Source organism: Arctopsyche grandis, chromosome 12 (genome assembly GCF_051622035.1).
Source record: "Arctopsyche grandis isolate Sample6627 chromosome 12, ASM5162203v2, whole genome shotgun sequence".
In the NCBI taxonomy this organism is placed as follows: Eukaryota; Metazoa; Arthropoda; class Insecta; order Trichoptera; family Hydropsychidae; genus Arctopsyche; species Arctopsyche grandis.
In genome coordinates this window covers 868,288-882,626 of record NC_135366.1, presented here as the reverse complement: position 1 = coordinate 882,626, position 14,339 = coordinate 868,288, and the positions used below count along the sequence as shown (strand labels likewise).

The following is a 14,339-nucleotide window of genomic DNA, read 5'->3' as shown; positions in this document are numbered from 1 at the left end:
ACTCATTCCAAACCCTGTATACAGTCTAAATACGTTGTTCATATGTGTACCAAATTTTGTAAAAAGGAATTAAATCATATGTATTTTTTATATTAATAATTATGTGCGTGTGTTCAACCGTCATCATTTGATGGTTGTACTTCCTGCCCGCACAGTTCTTTATCGAATGGCTCCTATTCCAAGAGCTATTCGACTTCTCAATGAAATCATTGCTGCTGAGCCTGAATATGATATTTTTCACCTCGGTGAGCGTAGGTTATTGGAGATTATTTTAACTTGTTTGCCTGGTAGCCTGCGCTCATCATTATTTTAGTAATTTAACGTGATGTATGAGTGGAATTTTGATCTTCTCTCTTCCATTTGGGCCTCGCAGGTTATGTTTTGTATTTGGTCGTGATTGTAGATGCAACATTCCGTACTTTGTATTTTATTATTTGATATATTTTTAATTTATCTGCTATTATTATAATTCTATTATTTTTAATGTATATATATTTTTTTCTCATCTCTCTCGTATTTTTTCGATAATTGTGGCGCATTAGGGACTCCGGTAATGTCACAATGGTCAAAACTTAAACTTACATAAATAAATATTATTAGTAGTACATGCATAGCGTAAAATTATTGTTCGTGAAGTTTTGCATATTTTTAGAAGCGCTGTCTAGCTTCTGTTTCCATTGTTGAACTCATAAAGATCAAAAATTAACTGAAATCCGTGATAAATATTCTAAATTAAAATATGGTCTTGACTTTTATGTTTTTTTTAACACCGTGACTGAATTTGAAAACCACTGGTTTCTAATCCTCATGAACAAATATTTACATCGTTAAACTGATAAAACCGATGAAGAAACTCCTTCAGTTGAACGGTAATAAAGATACGGAAGTTAAATTTGGTTTTAGTAAACTTCATTTCTTATTATAATATACTAATTACGTCAAATTGCTAAAATTGTTAATTATTTACGTTGAAAATAAATTGTAAAATATTAATTTATTTCTGGTTGCAATTACATTAGGAATAATTATATTTTTTTTAATAAAAACATTATCAATCGATTTTACACGAATATTTCTCAAAACCGTAAGTATACATATAAATGAAATAATTGAAGCATTCTGGTTTTAATCTACACGGTTTTTAGTTAACCAAAACCAAACAATTGTGCAAATCAAAAAATACGACACCCCGACATTTGCGCGCAATACTAATAAAGTACCCCGACAAAAGCGCGCTGTTATTTTTTCTACGTTATTAAATTTTTCGTTACTCAAATAGTATTTCACGTTATATATTCGTTTTAATATTAAACAAATATCTGAGTTTATAGCCATTTACGCTGAATTGAAATGGATGCAAGACAATTATTACGATAACGTCGATGTTAATGTTAACCTTAAAAAACTGGCTTTTTCTTCCTGAATGACCTTTTGTTTCCGATTTTTTGAGTCTGTTTCACTTTCAAAATACTTTTTTTTAAACAAAATAACTGGGAATAAATGTTAGTTTACTTCATATTAAATGTCTGGACACAAAAAATATATTGGTGTCTATTCGGCTTATCATCATTTGTAAAACCAGTCTACCGTGTAAATTGAGAATAGGCGTATGCTTCTAATAATGCACGTATGTTTCCTTCCATGAAAACATACATATGTAGATAAGAGTTGCCACTCACTAGTCCAAAGTAAACCAAGAATTAGTAATAGCTTTATATGCACACATATACGTACATATAAAATGGAAAGTAAAATAAATATTTACGTTTTTGCTTATTTGGCCCTTATTAAGTAACAAATTTGGCTCGGGTGACACTGATTATATTCATATCTGTCAGTTATACTACATGGAAAAATATTTAGTACAAACTTTTAGTTCAAATAAGATAAAAACTTCGAAAACCACTGTGGAAATAAAACCGTGCATCTTCATACATACATAAGTCTTAAAATACGTTTCGGAAGTTTCGGCCTTCCTCACATATGTTCATACATAATAAACATATTTTGAACTTAACCCAGTCACGTCTATCCATCTCGAGAAATTTACGACTTTGAGAATCGCTGACGTAACGTACGCCCGAATTAATAGGCCGGATACAAAAAAAATATGAAAGAGTAAAAATCGGGAAAGGTTACAAAAATATAAATGTCAGCTCATATTAGCATCCTTACGTTAGCGAGAGACATTTAAATTTTATAATATGATGACGTATGTATACATATGTGTAACTTATATATGAAATTATCCAAATAATAGCTAAATGCGTTAATATATTATGTACCTAAGTTTTATTGCCGCATTATGTATGTGCGAGTCTAGTAATATTCTACGGATGTACTTGCTTGTGATTGATGACTCTTTTTGGAATATGCTTTGACCATATATTGTAGTATTTATACAGTTATGTTTCCTGGATTTCTACTATACATTTATGTATATACATACCTAAATTAGGTGTGATCAAAAAGTTTTTGGGGTGGAAAACGTAAATACTCAACTTTCCAGTGTGTATATCGTTACCCTTAATTGCGCACCGTCTGTATATAATCACCCAAATATGTACCTGTATTTGACTTTTTTCAAATACACATTTTTCAGAAATTGACCTATATACATATGTATGTATGGTACTTATGTATATCATCACTCCCAATTTTAAATCAATATTTTATTAGTAGTCCATTTAACATTTCAATTTAACTTTTCTCAAAACTGAGCAAATTGTATGGATTTCAACTTGGATTTTTTCCTCTTAAAAGAAAGGTCAAAAATCTTAAGTGCATACGAATTTTTACACACTACTAAACGTTACGAGCTGAAAAATTATATTTATATTTTTTATGTACTAACTTAGAGTTGATAAGGTTTTGTATAGAATTCGTAAGCCGGAAGTATAATAGTAATTTTTTTTTTAATAATATTTCATTATTTTGTTTTGAGCTCTAAAATTATTTTTCGTGATATATTATGATTATAATGTACTAGTATTTTTACCCGACTTCGCTCGGTATTTGTAATATAAACCGCTTAAACATGGCCAATATAATAGTAAACATTTTATTAAATTTATTTGAATAGTTTTATTTTATTTAAATTTATTTAGATATTTATTTGATTTTTTATTAAATTTAACGTCACGGACTCTACGAACCTAACAAACAAACAAACATACATACAATGTGTTTTTCGAAAATATATATATTAGATATAGATATATTAAGTAACAAAATTTTTTGAAAAAAATCCGTAAACCGGAAGTAGAACTTTTGCCTTGCGAGAGTTTCCCTACATTATTGCTCAAACTTGTATCGAAAATGCTCTCATAACTACAGGTAGGACCGGAAGCGTGCCGTTCATTGTAAATTGTTCGCTCTGCTTTGTTCAATTTTATGAAGAACCTTTTTTTTGCACTCTATATTTGTAAATAGACCCAAAACGCCCTGATTCCTGGAAAAAGCACGCTTCCGGTCTACCTCATAACTCATAACTAGTCACCGGAGCCTGAGGGGGCCGTGTATTGTTCAAAGGTTGTAAATGCATTGTTAAAGGTTTGCCGAACAATAGATAGCACTGTGACTATCCTACCTCAACTCATAACTGGTATGTGTGCGTCATTATCGAATTATTTTTTCTATACTTCTTATATTCCTCAAATACATTTGTAGGTTAAGTCATCGGTTGGTCACATCCGATTTTTTTATCCCAAAATAATATCTTGAAATGATTCTTAGAAACGAAATTGAAAGATTTGTCCTTCGATATTTTTCTCGTCGAGTCTCTCGCTACGAATATTTCGTAGTTAGAAATTTATCGGCAGACTTATCTTCCGACAAATCTTTTCGTCAATGGTTGGCATAACTTTTTTTATCTAATTTTGTTTATCAATTTGCTATTAAATAAAGCAATAGTAACGCCAGCCAACGTAAACACAATCAATCAATAAAATAAAAAAAAACACACCACATATCATCACAAGTTGACCTTTCATCAAATGACTTACCAAAACCTATACAACAGGTCAAACATCATCGAACTCTTCCAATGAACATACACATGCACGTATAATAGACATGCGAGCTGCCTTTCAAATCGAGAAAAAGAAAGGAAATTATTATATTAGGTATATTATGTACGTTCAATTAATTCGTACAAAATATCGACCAGTTCGTCTTTCACTTTCCACAACAACACATCATCTTCTACCTGCCACTTTCACTGATTTTATAAACGTACATTTACGGCAGATGCATCTCGAGAGTGTTGACCACTGTGTCTAGGTCAGGTGGCTGACATTGATTAGAAAATGCGAGCAACACAATCGATTCTACATATACGTATATGCACTTTGCAAACAAGTCGATTTTATAATAATCGATACACACATTGTCATAAGTGACGTTTAATGATATCGTAATAAATAAAGGTGGTCCCACTACGTATACGTTGTACTATATGCAGCACACTAGGTGTATACAAATATGGTGTGAAAAAAGACACAATAGAGCTACCGGTGCCAACTACTATTATGCAGAATAACCAAACACTTAAGACACCGTGGTATAGTCACGTTGAACGAACTTTGATCAAAAATACACACGTTGTAATAAATTTTAATTTTCATTGTAGATCTATAGATCGGTCTGCTTGCTTGAGTCGCGCCCCCCACCACTGACGACAAAGCTAAGACGATTTCGCACACATACAGTCAAAAATATACCAAAAACTTATACACACATATGTATGTATATATACGATGCAAATAAAGAAGCATCCAAAGTGTCTCCATTGGTTATATAATATTAGTCACGCGAGATAAGCTAATGAATGCGCGCGCGGTCTACTCTTAACTTTGGGGCGCTTATTAAATGGACTTTAATATTGACCATTTTCACTTTGATAGTAATAATTTACACTTAATATGTGTATGAAAAACAAATTATTTTATTGTAATTAAAAACATTCAACAATAAATAAATGATTTCAATATTCAACAAATATATGTATATTAAAAAAAATATTTATTTGCACTTTAAAATTACTAAATCACACGTTGTTTTTTTTTACTGGCAACTTTATTTATTTGCACTTAAAAATTACTAGATCACACGTTATTTTTGTACTGGCAACGCTGACCAAATCACAAATAAACAAAGTAAGAAAAAAAATTATAATTGATTAATTCATATTTTATCATAGATTTATTTACTTACTTTACATATACGGCCGCAAGGACCATTGAACAATAATATTATAAATAGAACAATAAAACAAACAAAATAAAACACAATATTAATATAAGAAAAGAAAAGAAAAAATATGAGTTTTAAAACTAATTGAATAAATAACATGCATTTAGCATTTGTATAAATCAGAAAGATGATGGAAGATAGAAGATGAATATATCATATTTCTTCAAAATGATCTCGAACATTCAATTGCCAACTGAAAACTATTCAATTAAGAATTCATGATGGAATGGTATAGAATAACGTATCAGTATTGCAAATAAAATGAAGATAAAGTGTACCAAGTGAATAATATTTATTTTTAAGTTAATAGTATTTGAAATAAAATAAAGGTGTACCAAGTGAATAGTATTTATTGAATACTATTTAGTGAATAGTACTTAGTGATTACTATTAAAAGTAAAGTTCAATTATAAATTCTCCTAAATTATGCTCCCCCCCCCCTCCTCTACTTTCAACACTGGTCTGACGTAGACATCGAAAATATCGAAAGTTGAATTACGTCATAAGCTATATGTAGCCATAAACTCGATAAAGATCTCTAGATAAATTTGACAATACTAATTTGCTAATCCTCTTATAATACAATTTCAAATTTTCTTTTTCGGTATTTTGAGTTTTACTTTTGAGACCCATGTAAAGTAACCATCACATTTTTGAGTTGCGCCCCCCCCTCCCCTCATAAATGACATACATTAATGTCATACATTTCATTAATTGAAACATTTTTGCACACCATCGTTTATTTTCATGGACTTCACCTGGTATTCACCTTCGTCTTCAAATGTTCACTCTCTTGCATATCAATCTACATATGTATATGCAATTGCATCGTGCTTAAGCTTTTTATGTTCACATTTGACCCATTTGCATACACACTAACCAATAATATTTTTTTATTACTATTTTTCTTTTGTTTTATAGTATTTTTCTGCTTTTACCTTTTATTTCTTTTTATCTATAAATTTATTATTTTTTTTATTTTTCTCTCTTATTTTCTTATGGACGCCATTGTGACGCATTTGGTTTATCCGGATTTGCCACAATGGTCCAAACTAATGCTTAAATAAATATTGTACTCACTTTATATTAAATAAGAATCGGATTTGAGGATTTTATTTATTCTTTTATTTAATTTTTTCACCTTATCTTCATTTTTATGTATTGTTTTTCTTTTGTCTTTTATTATTTTTTTATCATGTTTTTCTGCTTTTGCTTTTTTATTTTATACATGTTATTGTATTTTATTTTAGTGTTCTTCTCTTTTTCAAATGTTGGCTATTATAGCGCAATAGGTTCTTCCTGTAATGCCACAATGGTCCAAAACTATAAACGAATAAAAGAATTATCATGATAACAATAAATTACTTGGACGAATAGATCGCGCGCAAAATTATCAGCTTTACTTAAAAAGGCATTGATTAACACGACCTGTTTATTTCTAAGTAGACGATTTACATTCTCTTCTTTTCTACTTACTAGTTGTACAGTCTAGAGCCTCCGAATATTTGTAATTTCAACTATTCGAATATCGAATAGCAAATAATAAAATCTTCGAATACGGACGAATATATTCGGTATTCGAATATTCGAATTGGAGGCTCTAGTGTACACACGCCTTAATTACGAAGTCTATACACCTTTCGTACAATATGAACGAACCGCAACTATCTATTGTCGATAGGAAAAACTTTGAATAACAAATTAAAATTTTGTATTATACGAATGTATGTAGTATACGCGTGCCAAGGAGGTCATCGTTCTTTGAATTCACTATACAAAAGAATTGTAGTCTTTTTCAGTTACGAAGAATGTAGATATGTTTCAATGTCAGTGGAGTATGTGAAAAGTGTATTAAAGTGAACAACGAAAGTGTTTCGATAAATTTCAGCTCAAATTCATATCGATATTATTTATACCATGTAGTGTCGAAATGTATTATTAGTTTTTCTGAGAACTCATGCATAATATATAATATGCTGGCGTTCCGACTGTGTATTTAGGGGTTTTGAATGATTAATCGGTCGAATTTTTGAATATCGAGAGTCTCGAACTTTAATCTATTATATTTTGTATTAAATCGATTGTATATAGTATTTTTGATGTGCGAAATTAAGGTTGAAAACCTCTGACTTATCCGAGTTGAATGTGATTTGATGTATTGTATGTATGTATGTAAGTATTACTTACAATGAACTTTTTTTTTATTTGTTTGCAAATATGTATGTATGCAGATTAAATATCAATTTTTAAACTTTTACCTATGTACATATGTACATATGTAGATATGTGTTTGTGTGATTTTCTGAATTTTTTTCAGTGAATCTCAATATGTTAGGGTGTGAGCATACATGAATATGTATGTTGGTATACTTTTATAAAATAAAAACATCATACAAGGTTTATGTATATTGTATTTTATTTTTTTTCATAAATGACATGACTTTTAACCCATTTGAACCCAGAGCTCGCGTGAAAACACATGTCCCATGTGCCCAGGACTATTTTTTCGTTTATTTTCCAAAATCTTTGAGTTATTTCATGGGAAATATTTTTTATAGGATAGGGATGGATAATTAATTGATTTTTCAACATTTTTAATTTTTTTCAAGGTGGTGTCGTGAACGACCTTTGGGGCTAATGAAACATGTTTTTTAAAATAAAACAAAAATCACAATGGAGTCACATAATCAGTTATAATACTTTCTCACTGGTTATTTGTAATTTTATTGTTAAGAAATTTATAAAATTAATTTTAAAAATAACAAACACGCATCTCTTCGATAAATGATATTTTCAAATCGCATAACATAACACACGTAGGTACATATATTGTGACATATACACATCGTCAACAAAAAAAAGGGTGCACCCTTTTAAAAGAAGAAATGTCATAAACGAGATTTTGGGTTCAAAAGTCGTAAAAACAAAATACATGAAGACAAAATAATTAATTATTATGATACGGTACAAAACATTTGTCATGCAATGGAATTTCACAGTTATCACAAGCGGAAAACGTTTTATTTTTACAGTGTCCACAATTTCTCCTTTTCTGTTTGACCAATATCAAATGTCTTCCAACTTCCTTTTGATTTTGATTAACTTTGCCGGGTCTGAATGGGACCAATTGTTTTCGTTTTTGACCATAACACTTGCACAACGTCTCTGTTACCTGTCTGATAAATCCTAATTTATCAAATTTACAACCAAAACTTTTGCTTAGAATCCAAGCGTTATTCACAGCTACATCGATGTTCCAAAACAGAATAGGCATGTACCATTTTTTCCCTCTAATACTTATGTTATAGTTAGAAATATGGTTATCCATTTGATCAGCCCCACCCATATATTTATTATACATATTTATACTAAATGGTTGATTGATTTCCACCCTACTTTTTTCTTTAACCGAATATCAGTTTCCAGGGGTGGTAATATGTATGTATGTGGAATCCGGAAGTTGAGACTCGTCCCAATTATCAATTTCTTCCCGTATCTCTGCAGTAGTAAAATTGCATTCTCTGGAAAAAAATATGTGTCATTATCCCAAGGAGTCATATACGACTCCGTCGACTTTTGATTTTTTTTTTTCAGGAATATGAGATATATAAACGCAATTTCTCTTATGCATATTATACAATAAGTCCTACTGTATTAGAAACATAAAGATAAATAAAAAATATGTAAAAATAAAAAACTTACGTATGTTTTCTCTTCGACATATCTGCAAGTCGAAAAGCGCTCGATGTTATTCCCTCAAAACTCCAAAAGGAACTGATTTAATTTCGTGTGACTTTCTTAAAATTCATCACCAACATCTAACCAAGCGTAACGAAAGGTTTTACGGCCGGCCTGAGTGATCCCTTTATTTTACGACGCAAAATTGTAAAATGCCGTGAATGACCGCGCTGGCATACATCGAGTAAGTTCATAACTGACCGCGTGGGTTCAAATGTATATACAGGATGTACCAGTATATACAAATGTATATACAGGATGTGCATCCTGTATATCCAGGATGCACATCCTGGATATACAGGATGTGCACATATATATACATACATATATTTTATTTTTATTTTAATAAACATATGCTACCTCAATATGACACTGTGGCCAGGTAATACATATATAATACACATAATAGACGAGAATAATACACATTTATATAATCATATATACATACATATGTACATATAAGAACGGCCAACCACCGAGCCAGCAGCATGGCTCGGTGGTTGGACTTTTGCCTAGCACCGAGAAGCACCGGGTTCGATCCCGTGAGTTGACCTCGATTGAAAAGAATTTATTCTGAGTATATCTGCAATGCTGCTGGTCAGACTTGGATATTTATGACTCCAGGTCGATCGTTTCCTATCAGAGTTTGCCAATTTTTCTGATTTCATTGTTGAAACGGATCCTAGATTAAAACCTTCCTATCTACTATGTCACCACTATTTGAGTATGATTAATGTACAATAAAATTTGTCTACAAGTTAAAATTCATAGATGCCTCGTTAATTTCAAGTTTTCATTGTTTCGTAATTCAGCGACTTGGCCAGGAAGGCGCATTTGGATTCACCTGTTATGTATATAATAATTTTAATATAAAATATATTAAAAACACATTTCATTATATTTAAAAAACATTCACATACTATCCAAAATATTTAAAAGCGATGAAATGTTTGAACATCAACCGTCGTACAACGGGTTGACTACCTAGTAATATTCGCATATAAAAGTAAAGTTTGTCTATTCATATACATACTAGCTGAACCCGGCATTGCAATGCCATAATAAGGCATGCAATTCCCGTTTCCGTTTTTAGTGATAGATGGAGCTAACTAATAACGTCTCTTCAACTCATAAATGACATAAAAATGGTTTATGTCGTCATAAACCAACTGGTAACGTGGTTACCAACAAACACATTTCCTTGACTACACAATGGCGCTTCATACTTTCGCATCGGTAAAATCGTAATTACGAACATTGTTATTAAGAGGTTTTTTCCCGTTTTTTTTTCACAGTAAGTTTACCGGACGTGCATACAACAAATCCTGAAAGTTGCATGTAATCGGTTGAGTGGTTTAGGAACCTATACGAGACAGACAGACAGAAATTCAATTTTATATATGTATATAGATTTATAAATGTTTTATGTACATATGTATGTACAAGTATAAACAAAAAATCCGTCCAACGAATCTTCTTTAAGCTTCTCGTACATGCTTTTCTACATATCTGATTATATTTAACACGAACTAGACTTAATTTGGAAATCAATAATCTACTTTACATCTTGAAGAATGTGCCATTATGTAATTTTAAGTTTTCAAATCAGAATGACGCACTTTCAATTTGAACATCATACTAATTGAAAACTTTTGTTCTAGAACCTGGGCCCAGATGTTTCACAGTCGAGACCTTCAATCAATCAACTTCCGAGCGGATATGACCCAAACAATACCCAAGTTTTGGATACGCACTCCTTTTACATTATTAAATTTTGGCTCAGTCCATCGTTGTGCCTTCAAGGTCTGCGAATGCACATCGCATCAACACTTTTCGGTGGTTTTGTCAACCCGCGAAAGGTTGAGGACTTGGCCCTTGTTATGGGGTGTTTCCGTAGCCATGACTACAACCCACCTGACAACCCCAAAGCCCACTAATGGCACACACGTTCAACAGTCGTCGAGGGGTGAGCGTGCCGGCACACTTCACTCCAACAGAATCTAACTTTTAAATGCCTCCATCGTCATGGCATTGAAAAGTCTCCAACTTTTGAGGTCCTTGAGTCCGGATCGGAACCAGCGTTTGAAAAAATCCTTCAGAGGACCGGTGAAAGCTTCCCACGCTGTTATTGGAACTAGGGAAATTAACGGAAACTTGCCAAGCAGCGGTAGTGGCAAAACTTCTATGATATACGCTAAAAGGACACCCTCGCCGAAGACCATGTCTAGGTCTGTGGAGAATCTGTCGAACGTCAAGAGGAAGCAAGTTTCTAGAGAAGGTTCGCGGGAGATGAAGAATCCTGTCGAGGAGTTGGAGAGGAAAAGGTCTGGCTCTATGGTGAGAGGCTCCAGCTGGCAGACGCTGGCCTCCAGCTCCAGAAGTAGCAGTCCTGTAAGGAGCTCCAACAGCTATACGAGACGATCAGCTGGAGGATGGTAACGTATAATACTCCTTATTTAGTATTAAAGACAATCTGTATTTTGAAAGTACACATTTAATATTTTTTGTACAATAAACTTCTCGTTTCTAATGATTCTGTCCTACCCAAAACTTTCGACAAATTTAAAATTTGCCATGTCTATTCTGAAACTTTGATATTAAATATTTCAGAATTCTGAAACTTGGATCGTAACGGATTGAACAGATCTGTTTAATTTATATTTTATTTTTGATTTCTTCTTCTTTTGTTGAATACAAATTTCTGTATTTTAAAACACCACAACAGTTACATATGTAGTCAGTCTTTTCGATTGTCATTTATATTGAATTATAATACTTAATCCACAAATCAAATTTGGAGTAGTCATTTGGAGAGGGTATTGAATTTATTTTATAGTGCAAAAAATGCGCCACAGCCACATTTTTTATTAGAAAGGGTACGGCAAAATACGACTTCAAATTCACAGTTTTTAATTGAAAATTGTAATTTTTACAATGTTGTCATGTTTATTCAATCTTCAATGCAATAATCTCATGTATGTATGTAACTGCAAATGTACGTACATATTTTTCAAATGATTCGTAATCATTCCACAACAATCTTATCTATCGACTTTGGTATTCACTTCAAAGCATCATCCATCAACATCGTTTACTTTTATCTTATATAATTCTCGGGTAACCAACACATTCATATATGTATGTATGTAATTTATTTTATATGAATCAAAAGTGACAGTATATGTATATGTATATTAAATCATTCGTCATTCCCTTTTTTTTATAATTGTACCGTATTTTTTACACTTACTGCAAAATCTAATAACTGCATAGCTTCATATTTGTCATCTCAATAAGTTTTTAATATTTAAATAATATATGTTAAATATATTTATATTAAATTAGCTGACGATTTCTTAAGCTTGCTATTTAAATAACCGATTTTAAAATTCTAATCTTTCGTTCGAAATTCTGTAATATTTTCTATGAATATGCAATTTCTTTTTTTGTATTTATTTATTATCTGTCTGATTTGCATATTTTTTTGCTAATTTTCAATCGATATTATAAAGTTCATACTGTTTTCGACACTTAAGTTTATATAAGACGGTGAATGTTAATGTTATACGAAAACAAAATAGTTTTATTCAAATTAATACACTTGATGCAACGGCCCTGTCTCTTTGAGATGCGTTTCGGTGTCAATTAGGAAAGTACATCAAAAAATATATTTAATAAGCGACTGACACTTAATTAATTTATTTCAGTGCTTCGCAACTTTTTTCTTGATTTACACTTCAGCACATAAAGTCGTTTTGTGATGTGCATTTCCGTTTCTCAATTTATTTAATTAATCCAGCAGTATAACTTATAAAGTGGTTGCGTTAATGCTAACCACGGAGAGGTTCCCGATTTGGATTCACCTCTATTGAAAATAAATTATTTGGAGTATTTCTGCAGTATTACTAGTCAGATTTGGATATTGTGACTATAAGTCAATCGTTTCCTATCAGAGTTTTCCAATTTATCTGATTTCATTGTTAAAATCAAACCATTCGCATTCATCAAATTCCTCATCAAAATTAGAAAAACCATCCTACCTACTATTTGTCACCACTATTTGAATATGATTGCAAAATTTATAATCTCTAAATATGTACAAATTTAATACCATGGGTGTCACTCATCAGCAACCCGTAATGTATCATGGAAAAATATATTTTTTTGTAAAATATTTTGATTTTTTTTGATTTTTAAATGCTTTTTATTATTACGAAATTATGTTCACAATACATCTTATATCTATTTTAATAGCTACTGATCTACTGATCATTTTCTATTTTACAATTTTAATTTAATTTGGTTAGTAATCACAGTATTATATTATTCTAATGTTAATCTAAAGCATAATAGGAAAAAGAGCTCAAAAACCTATTTACAATCCTTATAAATGTTCATAATACATCTAATACATAATATTAATTAAAGACTATCTAAAGTCGATGACCTAAAGCAGATTGTGTTTAGGTAGTCTGTGTTTATACCTGAAGGGTATAGACATTTTATTGTAATCACCGAGACTCTTCACAAGTGTGTTAGTATGGTTATTAGTGATTCTTTCATAGAATCTACTGGTTAGTTTGTTAGTAATGTCTGTAACAAACGGAATATTATGTATAGCATGCAGTTTTTTCAGGTTAGTATATATGGGTGTATTATAAATTATTTTAAGGGATTTATTTTGTATTACTTGGAGCTTGGAAAGGTTAGTATTCGAGGCGTTATTCCATACAGGTGAAGCATAGGTTAATAATGGTAATATGAGCGCGCGATATAATTTTATTTTATTTAGCGTTGATAAAGAACTATGGCGATTAAATATTGGATATATTGAGGATATACCCCGCATCGCCTTGCATTTCGCTGCCTCAATGTGAGGTGCCCATCTCATTCTTTTATCAAACGTTACTCCTAAATATTTTATTACTGACTGCCATTTCAGACTTTCTCCAGAGGGTTGTAAAATATACATTTGAATCAATCTTTTAAAATTTTTACAAACTTACATATTTTTAAAATTAAAAAAAACGAATTGTAAGTATTTTCATATTAATTGAGAACTATATCTAATTTTTAGCAAAACAAACATCGACACACAATTTTTAGGATAATTTTAAACAAAGCAACATAGAGACATACGTACGTATATGGATAAATATTTTGACAAATTTTTGATAAACTTACATTTTCGGAGTATTTTTTTATATAAATCGTAAAATTTTGAGATGCTGATAAACTCGAAATGGCGGGAAATGAGTAAAGTTTGCCAATTTGTTGGAAACTTTTCAATTAAAATCAGATAAATTGGAAAACTCTGATAGGAAACGATCATAAACCAAGGTCTGTGA

General features: G+C 31.2%; 1 protein-coding gene across 1 annotated transcript in view; it reads left to right on the top strand.

The window, feature by feature from the left end:
- The first annotated feature begins 10,092 nt into the window (after positions 1-10,092).
- Positions 10,093-14,339, top strand: part of LOC143920592 (kinesin-like protein KIF12) — a 29,901-nt gene continuing 25,654 nt past the window's right edge. The window contains exon 1 of the mRNA XM_077443535.1: positions 10,093-11,426. Coding sequence (XP_077299661.1) covers positions 11,017-11,426 — 410 coding nt within the window. The 5' untranslated portion in view covers positions 10,093-11,016. The remainder of the gene's footprint in view (positions 11,427-14,339) is intronic.